The following is a 17435-nucleotide window of genomic DNA, read 5'->3' on the forward strand; positions in this document are numbered from 1 at the left end:
CAGTGATTCGTGTCCAACTCCCATTTGGTCTTCATGGTTCACTCACCTAAGAACTTGGGAAGGAGTTTTGCAAATACAAGAAATTGGATCAAGTAACATGCCATGCAGCATGACCTAAAGTCCCTATTTCTGGTTGCACAAACAATGGTAGTGGAAACTAAAGTTTACAACCAGGGTATCCCTGATTGTACAAGCATAGTTCTAGTTCTTTGTCGGCAACAAAGGAAAACACAGTAACTCCTTTAATCTCTGAGTGCTAGAGAGTATGCACTGATAAAATGCACAAGAGTGGATAAGAGACACTGAAGGTAGCTTATTAAGATACTAAAATGGGAAATATAAAGCCCACTTTTCATATAAAGCCACTCTCCCAAATAAATTGGGGTCAAGACTGACGCAGCAAATAAGGCTCAAGAGGAGGATCTCAGTCCATTTGTTAGACATTGGTGAGTCCTGGGAGAGTCCTCCTGCACTCCAGTTTGAAAAGGTCTTCTGATATTGTTTGCAGATCACATTCCAGTGGGATATGGATTCGGGAGTCTGCACTTTGTTGCAATTATATTGATACCATGCAAACAATTTTTTTCTAAAGTAAATTTCTGTTCCCCAAAAGCTCTCCTTCTCAATACATTATACAGTACATTATACAGTGTAAGGGCCAGCAGCCACATTTTCAAAGGTACTTAGGTGCTGAAAGATGCAGATAAGGCACCTAGTGGGACTTTCAAAAACACTTACACTAAGTAGGCACCTAACCCCAATTGAAATCAATGGAAGTTAGGCACCTAACCTTCTTGGTTGCTTTTGAAAATCCCCACTGAGTCTTCAGCACCTAAATACCTTTGAAAATCCTGGCCCCAGTTTCACCACTGGGTTTCACCAGTGGGACCAGGATTTGGCACTATGGGGAGAAATCTTGGCCACATTGGAGTCAGTAGCAGTTTTGCTGTTGATATCAGTGAAGCTAGGATTTCACCCTATTTGAACAACCTTTGATCATTACAATTTGGTTGTGACATGTTCACTTTGCAGCTGTTACCTGTTGTTCAGTCATTTCCAACAGCTTCATAGTTAGTGTACTAGCCCGAAAGACTTGCATGAAAAATAAGGGGTGGCCTCATGCCTTCCATTGTTTGACATGCATCTAAAATATTTTAGCTTATGTTTTAAAATATGCCAACCTTGCTCCCACCCTAACTTGGCATCCTATTCAATGGAGCCTGTTTCCACCAGGGCATAAGGAATTTAAACATGTAACTCCACTGACCATTAAAGCCTTTGACTCACACAAAGACTGAGTGGGTATATTTGAAAGTAACCAGTGCGATTGCTCAACGGATCTGAAGTCAGGTGGGAGGATGGCACCACACTGAAATTGGAGGTTGGTTTTATTGTAGTGCACCAGTCCTCTAGCAAGTGTTCTCCAACTTCTGGAGAGAATTTTAGGTGCAACTGCTGTGATCATGTAAAAAGCCATCATTTATGCACCCAGATTGAGTAACTGCCCATAACTATGCATGCTGGTGCACTAATGCACTTATAGGCCCATTGACAATATTGCTGAGTTTGGTTCACTATTCATGAGCACCCCGTGTGAGCAGCTGCAGCCTGTAAACGCATGACAAATCTTGGTGTCACTTAGCAAGGTAAGGCTCATCAGAGGCACTTGACTAGCTGCAGGAAACATTCTGCATATCATAGAGGTTCCTAGTCAGCCAAATGATGCACTAATGAAAAGTGATCCACAAACTCCATTGCTGAACAGCAACTTCTGCATTTAAAACATCAGCTTCTGAGATAGTATTTTCCCTGCACTATTCCTACCATAAAAAGAAAAGGAGGACTTGTGGCACCTTAGAGACTAACAAATTTATTTGAGCATAAGCTTTCGTGAGCTACAGGGTGCATCCGATGAAGTGAGCTGTAGCTCACGAAAGCTTATGCTCAAATAAATTTGTTAGTCTCTAAGGTGCCACAAGTCCTCCTTTTCTTTTTGCGGATACAGACTAACACAGCTGCTACTCTGAAACCTATTCCTACCATGTGTCTGGACAATACGTTGTGCCTCTCCACAAGATAACTGCTGCCAAAGTTTAAGTTGCGTTTTTGGAACCCAGATTTTATGTGGGTACCGATGTCACTTTCAGAAACACTAAATGCAAAAGGAGCTATCACTTAGCAGTATCCTGGATAAAACTGGAACCTGCTGAAATCTTACTTGGAACTTTTTCAGAGGCACTAAGAAGTTTGGCAAGCTGGGTTAAAAACAGCCAACCACCACCCCCACACACACCTTTTTCATTTTTGTGCATTTCTGCCCTTGCTGACTCAGGCTGAGTCTACCTGGCTGAAACACCTGGAAAGGCTAGAAAGTAGTATCAGAAAAAAGGTCTCTTTGTAATATTGCTGTGATTTGCAGCCCAGATCTCTAGCCTCAGGAGATGCGTTTAAGCATACAAATTTTGGTAGCATGTCTAGTGGGCAGAGCACGAGTCAGGAGACTGAGGTTTCAGTCCTGACTCTGTTGCTGACTCACCAGCTGAACTTCAGTTAGTCATTTAACTTACCCGTACCTCATTTCCCCCTTTGTACAATGGGCTTAACAACCTGCTTTAAAAGGAAATTGGAAGGCTTGATCCATATTTGTGAAGTGATCCGAAGATGCTACAGAATTGCAAGGCTTTGTTATTGTATTATTTGAATTTCGCTTATCTCTAAGGCAGTGATAAACGCCACTATATCTGTGGTGGGACATTCTCTGGACTATCAGTTAAGGACTGGAAAATGTAATACTACCGGTGTCACACAGTATTAGCACGGGTACTCTTCAGAGTAGCCAGCTTCTGCTCAAAACCTATTGGTGCTGTGTGCAGCAGTATTTGTTTGCCCTTCCTTGGAGTCTGTTACTGTCAGGAGATGTTCAGGTGAGTTGTCAGGACCACAGCTCACCAAAGGGACCGAATTTCAGCCAGTTACACCAGTCACCTTTGGCCTCACATTGTACTGAAAGCTAACAACACTCCTTGTTTCCTTCCTGCTCCCTCTTCCTCTTGTCCATTCTTTTGTTCAATTTGGAAATGCTCATTAGTGTTCATTAACAAGCATCTTGAAAGTAACAATGACGAAGAAAGAGAGGCATAGGGGAGGTTGAAAGGAGGCAAAGGAAGAGGCAGCATTCAGTATAATTTAGGGCTATCCCTACATTTTATAGCATTTGACTCTATAATTGTAAGATGTTTATATACTATTCAGCCTTGCTATTGCAGTGCTGCTAACTCACTGTTTCACTGAGAGTCTTTCAACAATTCGTGTTCTTCTGTGAGGCCCAGCTCATAGAACCAAGTGATTATATGACAGTATGAGCTTTAATTTTATTTAAAAATAAGTTCCTAGCATTCATGCTGGCTGAGAAAAGCTGGAAAACATGTCCTGAGTGTACCCTAAAAGTTCAAAAGAAAAAAGAAGAAAAAACCCCCAAACCTACTATTTTTATTTTTATTAAAAACAAACAAACAAACAAAAAAACCATGATTTTTTAAGCCAGTCTCATGATCTTTGAATTCTTGGCATTGGCAATACTAATGACATGTATCCAAGTGGTAACAACATATCTTTAGACAGTTGCCTGTGACCCAACAGACTAATTCCTTTGCTGCATTTGTTTAGGTGTTGAAGCAGGGGAGAGGACAACCAATATCAAAAGCAACGTGAAAGCTTGGGGAAAATGGAGAATGCATTGTCTGGTGGTTAGAAAATGGGAATGAGTCATGTTCTGAGGTGTGTTCACTGCACCACTGCTATCTTTCTGTACGACCTGTTGCAAGCAGCGTTAGCAATAGCTTTGAGCAGTCAAAACATAATAAGGGTGCGAGTTGTCTTTGTGCCTATGAAAATCCCCTCCTAAGTTACTTGCCAGCATGGGGGAATCTTGGTTACAATTTTAGGTGAAATACTTTGAGGAGACATGCTGTTTGGTGCATTCCAAAAGGAAAGCAGAATCCAACATTGTTCACATATATTGTATTTAATAGCACCATATTGGCAATTGAATTTCTCATTAATAATAATTTACAATGAAATTTCCTTGTTTCCTTTTTCTTACACTTGTCTTCTCACTCCACTTTCTATTTCTTTTCTATTGGATCATAGACCATGGTATATTTTTTCTGCCTTTTGTTACCTCTTTCCCTCCATCAGCCATGTGAGTTCTACCCTGACATTGTGCTCTCTTCCCACTTCCCTATATTTTTGTCTCTCACTTTCCCCTCCAATCTCACTCCTGCCCCTCTTCTTCTTTTCTCTTCTAATGTACCCCTCAGTCTCTCACCTACCCATCCATCTGCATCCTAGGTCACTCACAGTCCCTCCCACATCCACATCCATTTGTTCACCAACGTCTACCGTGCCCTGTTCTTGTATGTACCTGTTCTTCTAGTCCCTCACGTAGGGCTCCTCACTCTTGCAGCAACATGTGGCAGGAGGAAGGCAAGTGTGCTAGTCAGCACAAGCAGGCCCTAAAGTCCAGAAAATGACAGACCTACAAAGGGAATTTTCTGGACTACCAGGCAACCATCCAGGTCTTAGGGCAAGTCACCTGCAGCCAGATTTTCAAGAGTTCTTTCTCATTTTGGATGCCTCAACTTTCTGGTGTCCAGCCTGAGATACCTTAAAATGGCCCAGTTTTCTGAAAGTGCTGAGCTTCCATGGTCTCAGAACTAGGCCTCTTTAAAGGATTCTCAGATTAGGCCCCTCAGCATGGTAGCTAAAGTCACTAGCCACTTGCCAGCTGCAGGCTCTGTGCTTTAGAATTGCTATGTCCTTGCCACTTCCATTGACTTCATTTGGAGTCGTGGGTGTCCAGCACCTCTGAAAAAAAATCTAGTCCCTAACTCTGTCCCCAGTTCTCAAAAAGATAAATTGAGGCACAGATCCTACTTCCCGATCTTTAGGGGGTGGTGGTTTATAAGGCCCTTTGAAACCCCCAGATCAACATAGCTGTAGCAAGCAGTGCAGGGAACATGAGCAATTTCTTTCAGTCCTGACTGTAGAAGCTTAGTTCACAAAATTGTGAGTGTTCTAGATCTGTTTATAGTTAGTAGAGAAGGTTTCAGGAGATGGCATTCAAGAATATGTAGCATAATTCCTGGGGTTTGCAGGACTGATAAAACTTTTAGTGTTCAGCCAATGGTTGCCTCTGTGCAGCTCTTAATGCGTGAACTGTGGCGCGGAGGTTACATTGAACTGATGCTAAATCATGTGATAACACTTCGGGTTGGAGTATGTTAAGTAAAGCCACCCCCAAGGAAAGAATTATAAAGAGGGCAAGTTTGGGAAGCACACAGAATTGCTGTCTCAGAATGCAAACTGTTAATGCTTGCTGTGATGCAGTGAAACTGCTTCTGTATTTTAATATACTTTGTCTAACGATTGTGTTTAAAGAGCTTGGCTTGCCATCTGCTAGTTGCTGCTCTGATTTTATTTTGCTGTGTGTCTTTGGTAAGCAGGCCATTTTATTTAAAGGGCAGGGTTTTTTTAAAAGAACAAGAGGTTTCTTTTAATTGGAACAAGCTCTCCCCTCTTGAGCCCAGATATTCCGCTTGCAACACCATTCAGGTTTTCAGCCCATTTTTCTCCATTGGTTGCAGGCTAGAATGAAAAGCACTAACCCATTAATGCTGTGAACCTCTCCAGAGAATATTTGACACAAGCCCTTTTTGGGTCTCAGTGTTCCAATTGTGTGTGGGAAGGACAATTCCCTTCAGCATGTTCCTTTGATCTCTCTTACTGAGGATTTCCCCTCCAGGCCTATTGTTTGCACATTACTGTAACTACAGGCAAACAAATACTTTATACAATTTCCCAGACTGACTCACCCCTGCACTTAATGCGTCATGTTACCCTGATTGCATCACATCAGCATGGGAAGCTTAAAGGCTGGTTTTTCTGAGTAATAAGATTGCAGGACAGCAGTAACTTATTATTATTGCTATTATTGTCAACCTGCAACCTACAAAAAAGAAAAATCGAGCAAGCTACATCTCGATTAAGTAAACCATTTGTTAATCAGGCTGGAGACAGGAGGCGTAGTTAAATCATGCAGTGTGTTAACATAAAAGCCTTGCACCTCTGGAACCTTAGAATCAGATCCGATGAACTAAGCTGTAGCTCACGAAAGCTTATGCTCAAATAAATTTGTTAGTCTCTAAGGTGCCACAAGTCCTCCTTTTCTTTTTGCAGATATTGGCCTACGTCACAAGTGAACCCACGTATAGTGTTCTCTCATCTTTGTTTCCTATGGAACATGTTTTGTCTTAACTTTGTTATTAGTTACACCCCAGGGCAGTCTCACATTTGTGTAATTGATTTACACATATTGTGATCCCCCCTACACAGGCAAGAAACAGCTTTGTAGCACAGTCCCCCAACAAGTCAGATTGTGATGTATGGATGGAGCCTAAAGCCTGGATTTTCCATAAGCAAAAGTGTTGTTTAAAACAACAAAAGGTTTTTTAGGTGACATTTTCCCAGGTCCCCTCCTACCCTGCCCTTTGCCAGCCCTCAACAGCAAGAAAATGCCAAGTTATGGGATACATCTGAACTGCACCCTAATACCTACAAGCAGCACACTTCCACTGAAAGCAAGAGACTCTGCATCTTCACGAGGAATTTCCTTCTGCCTCCCGCTTATAAGATCTCCCTCACATATAACATGTAATATTAGTTGGAGCCTCAGCAACATTTGTAAATAGTCAACATTAACACATGCAGAAGTGTTGTGCATTTGTGGGGGAAACATGAAATTGTCCTTCCATAGACATTTGGTGATGTGGTCATTTGTCCTTCAGGGACTGGAATTGGATATTTAATTTCATATAAGTCACTAAACGGCTATCAGGTAGTAACTACTGACACTTCTATTATTCACACTGGTGACTTAGCCCTGGTCTACACTACGAGTTTAGGTTGAATTTAGCAGTGTTAGATCGATTTAACCCTGCACCTGTCCACACAATGAAGCCATTTTTGTTGACTTAGTGGGCTTTTAAAATCGATTTCTGTACTCTTCCCTGGTGAGGGAGGCCCAGATAATCTTCATCCAAGAATATTAAATGAATTGGCATATGAAATTGCAAGCCCATTAGCAAGAATTTTTAATGAATCTGTAAACTCAGGGGTTGTACCGTATGACTGGAGAATTGCGAACATAGTTCCTATTTTTAAGAAAGATAAAAAAAACGTTGATCCAGGTAACTACAGCCCTGTTAGTTTGACATCTGTAGTATGCAAGATCTTGGAAAAAATTTTGAAGGAGAAAGTAGTTAAGGACATTGAGGTCAATGGTAAATGGGACAAACTACAACATGGTTTTACAAAAGGCAGATTTTGCCAAACCAACCTGATCTCCTTCTTTGAGAAAGTAACAGATTTTTTAGACAAAGGAAACGCAGTGGATCTAATTTACCTAGATTTCAGTAAGGTGTTTGATACGATGCCACATGGGGAGTTGTTAGTTAAATTGGAAAAGATGGGGATCAATATGAAAATTGAAAGGTGGAAAAGGAAATTGGTTAAAAGGGAGACTACAGCTGATCATACTGAAGGGTGAACTGTCAGACTGGAGGGAGATTACCAGTGGAGTTCCTCAAGGATCAGTTTTGGGACCAACCTTATTTAATCTTTTTATATTACTGACCTTGGCACAAAAAGTGGGCGTGTGCTAATAAAGTTTGCGGATGATACAAAGCTGGTAGGTATTGCCAATTTAAAGAAGGACCGGGATATCATACAGGAGGATCTGGATGACCTTGTACACAGGAGTAATAGTAATAGGATGAAATTTAATAGTGAAAAGTGCAAGGTCATGTATTTAGGGATTAATAACAAGAATTTTAGTTATAAGCTGGGGACACATCAATTAGAAGTAACAGAGGAGGAGAAGGACCTTGGAGTATTGGTTGACCACAGGATGACTATGAGCCGCCAACGTGATATGGCCATGAAAAAAGGCTAATGCACTCTTGGGATGCATCAGGTGAAGTATTTCCAGTAGAGATAAGGAGGTGTTAGTACCGTTATACAAGGCACTGATGAGACCTCACCTGGAATACTGTGTGCAGTTCTGGTCTCCCATGTTTAAGAAGGATGAATTCAAACTGGAACAGGTACAGAGCAGGGCTACTAGGATGATCCGTGGAATGGAAAACCTGTCTTATGAAAGGAGACTCAAGGAGCTTGGCTTGTTTAGCCTAACCAAAAGAAGGTTGAGGGGAGATATGATTGCTCTCTCTAACTATATCAGAGGGATAAATACCAGAGAGGGAGAGGAATTATTTAAGCTCAGTACCAATGTGGACACAAGAACAGATGGATATAAACTGGCCATCGGGAAGTTTAGACTTGAAATTAGATGAAGGTTTCTAACCATCAGAGGAGTGAAGTTCTGGAATAGCCTTCCAAGGGAAGCAGTGGGGGCAAAAGACCTATCTGGCTTCAAGATTAAACTTGATAAGTTTATGGAGGAGATGGTATGATGGGATAACATGATTTTGGCAATTAATTGATCTTTAACTATTCATGGTAAATAGGCCCAATGGCCTGTGATAGGATGTTAGATGGGGGTGGGATCTGAGTTACTACAGAGAATTCTTTCCTAGGTATCTGGCTGGTGAATCTTGCCCATATGCTCAGGGTTCAGCTGATTGCCATATTTGGGGTCGGGAAGGAATTTTCCTCCAGGGCAGATTGAAAGAGGCCCTGGGGGTTTTTCTCCTTCCTCTGTAGCATGGGGCATGGGTCACTTGCAGGAGGATTCTCTGCACCTTGACGTCTTTAAACCATGATTTGAGGACTTCAATAGCTCAGATATAGGTGAGAGGTTTATTGCAGGAGTGGATGGGTTGTGCAGGAGGTCAGACTAGATGATCATGGTGGTCCCTTCTGACCTTAATATCTGTGAATCTATGAGGGGATGAGCTCTGAAATAGACATCGCCAGGTCGAATTTGGGTTAGTGTGGACGCAATTCGACAGTATTGCTTCTGGGAGCTATCCCAGAGTGCTCCATTGTGACCGCTCTGGACAGCACTTTCAACTCAGATGCACTAGCCAGTACACAGGAAAAGCACTGCAAACTTTTGAATATCATTTCCTCTTTGGCCAGAGTGGCGAGCTCATCAGCAGAGGTCACCATGCAGAGCTCATCGGCAGAGGTGACCATGCAGAGCTCATCAGCACAGGTGACCATGCAGTCCCAGAATCGCAAAAGAGCTTCAGCATGGACCGAACAGGAGGTACGGGATCTGATCGCTGTATGGGGAGACAAATCCGTGCTATCAGAACTCCGTTCCAAAAGACGAAATGCCAAAATATTTGAAAAAATCTCCAAGGGCAAGAAGGACAGAGGCTATCACAGGGACCAGCAGCAGTGCCGCATGAAACTTAAGGAGCTGAGGCAAGCCTACCAAAAAAACAAAGAGTCAAATGTCTGCTCGGGGTCAGAGCCCCAGACATGCCGCTTCTATTATGAGCTGCATGCAATTCTAGGGGGTACCCCTACAACTACCCCACACCTGTAGTGGACTCCTGCAAGGGAGTCTCACGCAACAGGGATTAGGATTTTGGGGACGAGGAAGATGATGATGAGGGGGACGTTGAAGATAGCGCACACCAGGCAAGCAGAGAAACCGTTCTCCCCGACAGCCAGGAACTGTTTATCACCCTGGAAACAGTACCTTTCCAACCCAGGCTCCCGGACCTTGAAGGTGGAGAAGGCATCTCTGGTGAGTGTACCTTTGTAAATAGAATGCATGGTTTAAAAGCAAGTGTGTTTAATGATTAATTTTCCCTGAAGAGTTGAGATGCATTCGTGGCCAGTACAGCTACTGGAAAAGTCTATTAACGTGTCTGGGGATGGAGCGGAAATGCTCCAAGGACATCTCAATGAAGGTCTCCTGGAGATGCTCCCAAAGCCTTTGCAAAAGGTTTCTGCAGAGGGCAGCCTTATTGCATCCTCCATTGTAGGACACTTTACCACGGCAGGCCAGTAGCACGTAGTCTGGAATCATTGCATAAGAAAGCATGGCAGTGTGTGGTCCTGGTGTTTGCTGGCATTCAAGTAACATCCGTTCTTTATCTCTCTATGTTATCCCCAGGAGAGTGATATCATTCATGGTCATCTGGTTGAAATAGGGGAATTTTATTAAGGGGACATTCTGAGGTGTCCGTTCCTGCTGGGCTGTTTGCCTGTGGCTGAAAAGAAATCATCCCCGCTGTTAGCCACGTGTTGGGGGGAGGGGTGAAGCAATCATCCCAGAGAACTGGGTGTTTGGGGGGGGGGTTTAGTTGGGTTTGCGCTGCATGTTAACCTGAAAACATCAGCCCCTCCTTTTAAATGGCCAATGGGTCTTTTTCAATTTTACTCTCCCTTTTTTTCCTCCTGCAGCAGCAAATGTTTCAACGCTGCCACTAGCATCTCCGTCCCAGAGGCTAGTGCAGATAAGAAGGCGAAAAAAACACACTCGTGATGAAAGGTTCTCTGAGCTCATGCAGTCCACCCAAACTGAAAGAGCCCAGCAGAATTCATGGAGGCAGACAATGGCAGAGTCCAGGAAAGCACAAAATGAATGCGAGGACAGGAGGGACGCATGAGAGGACAGGTGGCGGGAGCAACAGGAGAGGTGGCAGGATCAAGTGGAAAGGTGGCGGCAGCATGATGAGAGGAGGCAGGATGCAATGCTGAGGCTACTGGAGGATCAAACTGATATGCTCCGGCGTATGTCTTTCCTGAGGTACAGGAAAGGCACAGACCGCCACTGCAGCCCCTGTGTAACCAACCGCCCTCCTCCCCAAGTTCCATAGCTTCCTCACCCAGATGCCCAAGAATGGAGGGGGGGTGCTCCAGGCACCCAACCACTCCACCCCAAAGGACTGCCCAAGCAACAGAAGGCTGGCATTCAATAAGTTTTGAAGTGCAGTGTGGCCTTGTTCTCCCCTCCTCCCCCACCCCACCCAGTACTTCCCTCCTCCCCCACCCCTCCCAGGCTACCTTGGCAGTTATCCCCCTATTTGTGTGACGAATTAATAAAGAATGAATGAATTTGAAACAACAATGACTTTATTGCCTCAGCAATTGGTGATCGAAGGGGGGAGAGGAGGGCGGCTGGCTTCCAGGGAAGTGGAGTGAACCAAGGTGGTGGGTTTTCATCAAGGAGAAACAAACAGAACTGTCACACTGTAGCCTGGTCAGCCATGAAACTGGTTTTCAAAGCTTCTCTGATGCTCAGCGCACCCTGCTGTGCTTTTCTAACCGTCCTGGTGTCTGGCTGCGCGTAATCAGCGGCCAGGCAATTTGCCTCAACTTCCCACCCTGCCATAAACATCTCCCCCTTACTCTCACAGATATTGTGGAGCACACAGCAAGAAGTAATAACAATGGGAATATTGGTTTCACTGAGGTCTGAGTCAGTAAACTGCACCAGTGTGCTTTTAAACGTCCAAATGCACATTCTACCACCATTCTCCACTTGCTCAGCCTACAGTTGAACAGCTCCTGACTACTGTCCAGGGTGCCTGTGTATGGCTTCATGAGCCAGCGCATTAAGGGGTAGGCTGGGTCCCCAAGGATAACTATAGGCATTTCAACATCCCCAACGGTTATTTTCTGGTCTGGAAAGTAAGTGCCTTGCTGCAGCTGTTCATACAGACCAGAGTTCCTGAAGATGCGAGCGTCATGTACCTTTCCCGGCCATCCCATGTTGATGTTGGTGAAACATCCCTTGTGATCCACCAGTGCTTGCAGCACCATTGAAAAGTATCCCTTTCGGTTTATGTACTGGCTGCCTTGGTGGTCCAGTCCCAAGATAGGGATATGCGTTCCATCTATCGCCCCACCACAGTTAGGGAATCCCATTGCAGCAAAGCCATCCACTGTAACCTGCATATTTCCCAGAGTCACTACCCTTGATAACAGCAGCTCAGTGATTGTGTTGGCTACTTGGATCACAGCAGCCCCCACAGTAGATATGCCCACTCCAAATTGATTCTCGACTGACCAGTAGCTGTCTGGTGTTGCAAGCTTCCAGAGGGCTATCGCCACTCGTGAACTGTGAGGGCTGCTCTCATCTTGGTATTCTTGCACTTCAGGGCAGGGGAAAGCAAGTCACAAAGTTCCATGAAAGTGCCCTCAAGCAAGCGAAAGTTTCGCAGCCACTGGGAATCGTCCCAGACCTGCAACACTGTGCGGTCCCACCAGTCTGAATTTGTTTCATGGGCCCAGAATTGGCGTTCCATGGCATGAGCCTGCCCCACTGCCACCAGAATGGCCAAACTGCCGGGGCCCGTGCTTTGAGAGAAGTCTGTGTTTATGTCCTCATCACTCTCGTCACCGCGCTGCCATCACCTCCTTGCCTACTTTTGCAGGTTCTGGTTCTGCGCTATACTGCACGATAACGCGCGAGGTGTTTACAATGCTCATAACTGCCATGGTGATCTGAGCGGGCTCCATGCTTGCCGTGGTATGGCGTCTGCAGGAGAGCAGAGTTGCAGGGGAAGCGGTGGTTGGATGACCAGTTTTGAAGACCTACTGCACCATCTGCTGCCAGGACACAACAGCTGAGCGGGCTGCATGCTTGCTGTGGTATGGTGAGACAAGAGCAGCTGAGCAGAGTTGCAGCGGAAGCGGCCCTGTGAGACCACCAGGAGAGCAGAGTGCCAATGGAAGCGATGGATGACGACGATCATATAGAAGACCTGTGAGGTGGCTTCATAGCATCAGGAGAGCAGAGTGGCAGCGGAAGCGGTGGATGATGACGACAGTTAGCAGTCCTACTGCACCATCTGCTGAAAGCAATATGGGGCCCGCACGGAAAAAAGGCGCGAAACAATTGCTTTCACGGAGGGAGGGGCGACTGATGACATGTACCCAAAACCACCCGTGACAATGTTTTTGCCCCATCAGGCATTGGGAGCTTAACCCAGAATTCCAATGGACAGCAGAGACTGTGGGATAGCTACCCACAGTGCAACGCTCCAAAAGTCGACGCTAGCCTCGGTACTGTGGATGCACTCCGCCAACTTAATGCGCTTAGTGCATTAGTGTGGGGACACACACAAGGGACTGTATAAAATCGCTTTCTAAAAAATCGACTTCTATAAATTCAACCTAATTTCGTAGTGTAGACATACCCTTAGATTAAAGCCATTACTTACTGTATAGCTTGACCTATCTAGGTTGGAAGGATTGCCAGGTGATCAAGACACTGGAATGGGAACCAAGTGAATGAGGTTCAATTTCCTGTTCTGCTAGACTTTTATCTGGGGCAAGTCATTGCATTTTTTTTGTTGCCTCAGTTTCCCATTTGTAAAACATGAAGGATAACAATATTTCCCTACCACACAGTGGTAAAGTTCATATACTTTTTTGAGGCTTTTGGGGGCCATATAAATCCTCTCATTTTAGATTTTAGTATCACATGATGTTCCAGGCAAACAGGGGGCCCAGAGTGAATTAAAGACGTTAAAAAAGTTTGTACTGACAAGTCTATAAAACAGATTAATCTGGCCATCCCCAGGCTTATGGAACACAATAAAAGAACTTTCCTGATCCCTTTACAAGGTTTTTCTTTACTCAAAAAGCTACAGTTACTCTCCAACCTCTGCACACTACAAAATATGAAAGAATCTCCTATAGGGCTTGTCCGGACACCACCTTGCTGTCTCCATCCTTCTTGTAAAGACTTTTTCCTTTTGGAGGTAGCTAAACCATTACCCAATTTTCTTCTTCTTATTATCATCCAAGTTACTTCTTTGCCTTGGCTTCTGATGAAAGAGATCCATTCCTTTTTAGAACCTTTGTAATCCTTGCATGGTGACAGGTTTCAGAGTTGTAGCCGTGTTAGTCTGTATCAGCGTAAAGAATGAGGAGTACTTGTGGCACCTTAGAGACTAATGAATTTATCTGAGCATAAGCTTTCGTGGGCTACAGCTCTCTTCATCGGATGTATGCAGTGGAAAATACAGTAGGAAGATCTATCTATCTATCTATCTATCCACACACACACACACAGAACATGAAAAAATGGGGGTTGCCATACACACTATAATGGAGAGTTATTCGTTATAGTGTGTATGGCAACACTCATTTTTTCCATGTTCTCTATCTTCCCACTGTATTTTCCACTGCATGCATCCGATGAAGTGGGTTTTAACCCATGAAAGCTTATGTTCAAATAAATTTGTTAGTCTCTACTGTGCCACAAGTACTCCCCATTCTTTTTGTAATCCTTGTAATTTACCAGATTTTCAGTTGCAGCTCATCTCAGTGGTAAATTGTTGAAGACCCAGAATGATTACCACAGCCCCATCTGAGTCCTTGAAGTATTCTCCAATTCTGATTAGTTTTGATTTCTTGTTCTCAATTTCTGGTCCAAAATAATCGGAGTGTGTCTATTTATTTAGCTTTTAAACAATAGATTGAAAGGACATTACCACACAACGTATTGCTGCGTTGTGATCCTTAGTCAGTTGTATATAGCCTCAACAGAACAGATTTTTAAAGGACATTATATATGTTAGTGTTTGCAAAAGGCACACAACTATGCTCCAATTTGCTTGCACCATTGCCATGATTATGCACAACAATCAGGTTATTATGCATGGAAAAGGATAATTAGGTGTATTTGCATGCCCAGTTACCAAGTTTCATATGCAAACACAATAACTGTTCACATAGTTGCCTGGAAAACATTTAAAAAATTGCGATAGTAGGATTAGCTGTAATAGTACAACAATATGTGTGCTCCAAACCACATTAAGTCTACTTTAATCCATCCTCCCACTGTTCAGGAAAAAAGGCTTTTAGGTTGGCATAGTTGTCTATCTGTGACATAACTTGTGTATTGTGATAAGGGCTACCAGCTGTGTTGCTTAAAGCAACAACTTGAATGGCTATTTACCGTAAATTATTTCCGTTTGAAAATCCAAGTAACTGTTTCTTTTTTTCTTCAGGGATTCAGATTTGTTCCTGCTTGACACTCGAATAATCTGGGCTGCAGAGGAAGGTTGGCTGGTGTTTGATATCACAGCAACCAGTAATCACTGGGTGGTAAATCCACAACACAATCTCGGCCTGCAGCTATCAGTTGAGAGTATAGATGGTAAGTTTCAGAGAGTAAATGTCATCAAAAAGTCTCCATTTTGGCTATAGAAATCCAGTCAGGACTAGTCTGAATGCACCCAGTAGTCATTCATTTGAGTGGGATTTCTCAAGATTGTCTTGAATTTTCTTAAGATGCAGATGTTGGAAAAGTATTACAAAGTTACAATATTAACCCATCACGCGATATTTGAACATATCTAAATCACCACCACCCGATTTCAAGACAATCATACATCTGTGTCCAAATCCAATAAAACCATAAGCACATGCTTTAGCTTTAAGCATCTCAAAAGAAACTATTAAGATGCTCAAAGTTAAGCATCTGCTTTAGTGGATCTGAGCCCTAATTTGCACACACAATTACCATGATTGTATGTGCAATCTAGTAACATGCACATGACTAATTTGCACATGTATTTACTTTATTTGTACTTGAAGTCATGGAAGCTGCACAAATAAATTGGCCATTCTTTTGGCTAAACCAAACTTATAAATACTCTGGCCCTAGTGGTTCACTGTTTAAAATTGATTCGGTTACCCCCCCTCAATCCCCCATTTAGTAAATACTTTTTCCAGTGGTGTCTCTGTGGGTGGGGAAGGAAATGTCAGGAAAGCCTTAATTGCTGAGGTTCTCCAATTATATTACATTAGAAAGTGAGAAACAAAAATGTACAGGCTAAATCCTCAGCTGATGGATATAGTCCATGTTTTCTCTTTAACACTAGGTAGGAATCGTTAAGGCATGACCTCCTTCCCCACCCACAGAGACACCATTGTCTTCTTCCATTTAGCAAATGATTTTCTCCCTCTCTCCCCAGCTGCAATAGTCCCAAATTGGAGCATCTGAAATGCTGGTGGCGGGAACTGTAGCAAGTACTCAAGTGAATCAAAGAAAGTTATTCCGCATGCAGCTTCTTCCCTGGTCCTCTGTGCTGCTCCTCCCCACCCAGGCCTTTTTTCTTTGCTCTGTGCTGTCTATTTTTTGCCTTCCACCCCGCCCCAACACATATCTAGATTTGAAAGTCTAGTCTGCTGAGAAGAAAATGCTTTCACATAAACAGTCCAATCAGTTTTTAACAGTGAAACATAAGGAATGGCTTGACACACTATGTACTCCAAGTTCTTCAGCCAGCTTGTGATGCAAGCCCATGAGAGTTAGGAAGAGGGTGTGAGCATCAGAGATACAAAATTGGTCTGACCTTGGATCTGATCCAGTATGGCAATGTCTTTGTTCCTATGTTCATTTGGTAAAATTGATTGTGGCCTCCATCTCAATTATCTTTCAGAGTTTGCTTGAGTCTCAAAAGACTGCTCTTTATGAACAGGGAGAATTAATCCAACCAAAAATTTAAAAGATTTCAATTGCATAAGTTACAATGAATGCCTATGATACTAGAAAATACAAGCCATGTATCTTGGGGCAGAATGGATCACTTTGTTTTTATCTTCTGATTATGTTGCTAGGTGCTTAACCCTTGCAGTCTAGAAATATTTTCTGTGTGTATTCCATGTGGAGAAAATCATGGCTATAGGAAGTAGTGAAACCTTGGCAGAATGAGCATACAAGGGAGCAATAGGACTTACATAAGTTGTGACTGTGTAAGCAATAAGTCTGACTATAGTATAACTTAAATTATTTACATTATTTACATTAATAAGTTATTGCCTTAAACACTAGAAATGTCCATAGCATTTTATAAATAAATAAATAATTATGCTCTTAGGTCTATGGAATAAACATAAGATCATAGCAGTTGCAATAAGGGAACAGATGATTAGGACATCTTGCCCAGATTTTCAAAATCCTGAATGCAAAAGAGCACCACAATTGTGCATGCATTTATGGTAATTGCTCAGAAAAAGCAGGTAGGTAGACTGTTAGAACTGGGCCCTTATACAAACCTGTCTCCGAGCAAAAGCTTGGGGAGAAATTTTCAAACACACACACACACACACACACATTGGAGAAATGAGACTGCAAAGATTTGTGCCAATTATAGGTTTAATTTTTAAAATGCAAGCAGCCAAATTCAGTCCTGGAGTTACTTTTTTTCCAGGGATGAATTTGGTCTTTAACTTTCATGACAAACTCGTGAAATATTTCTTCAATCTATTTTGATAAAGCACAGAATTATTTTCCAGAATTCAAGGAAACATTTTCTTCCATTTTGAGCTGGAAGGGTAAGTCCTACCAAGCCCAAGTTTCATTTGGGGTTCACACAAACTGCGCACTCCTAGCAAAGCTGCAGTTTCACCTGGTTGTCATGTCACAAGTCTGTAGA

At 43.1% G+C, this 17435-nt stretch overlaps 1 protein-coding gene across 1 annotated transcript in view; it reads left to right on the forward strand.

The window, feature by feature from the left end:
* The window catches only part of BMP7 (bone morphogenetic protein 7), a 57586-nt gene that overhangs the window by 30145 nt on the left and 10006 nt on the right, over positions 1-17435 (forward strand). Inside the window, exon 3 of the mRNA XM_073309295.2 lies at positions 15003-15151. Coding sequence (XP_073165396.1) covers positions 15003-15151 — 149 coding nt within the window. The remainder of the gene's footprint in view (positions 1-15002; positions 15152-17435) is intronic.

Source organism: Lepidochelys kempii, chromosome 13, assembly GCF_965140285.1.
Source record: "Lepidochelys kempii isolate rLepKem1 chromosome 13, rLepKem1.hap1, whole genome shotgun sequence".
Taxonomy (NCBI): Eukaryota; Metazoa; Chordata; order Testudines; family Cheloniidae; genus Lepidochelys; species Lepidochelys kempii.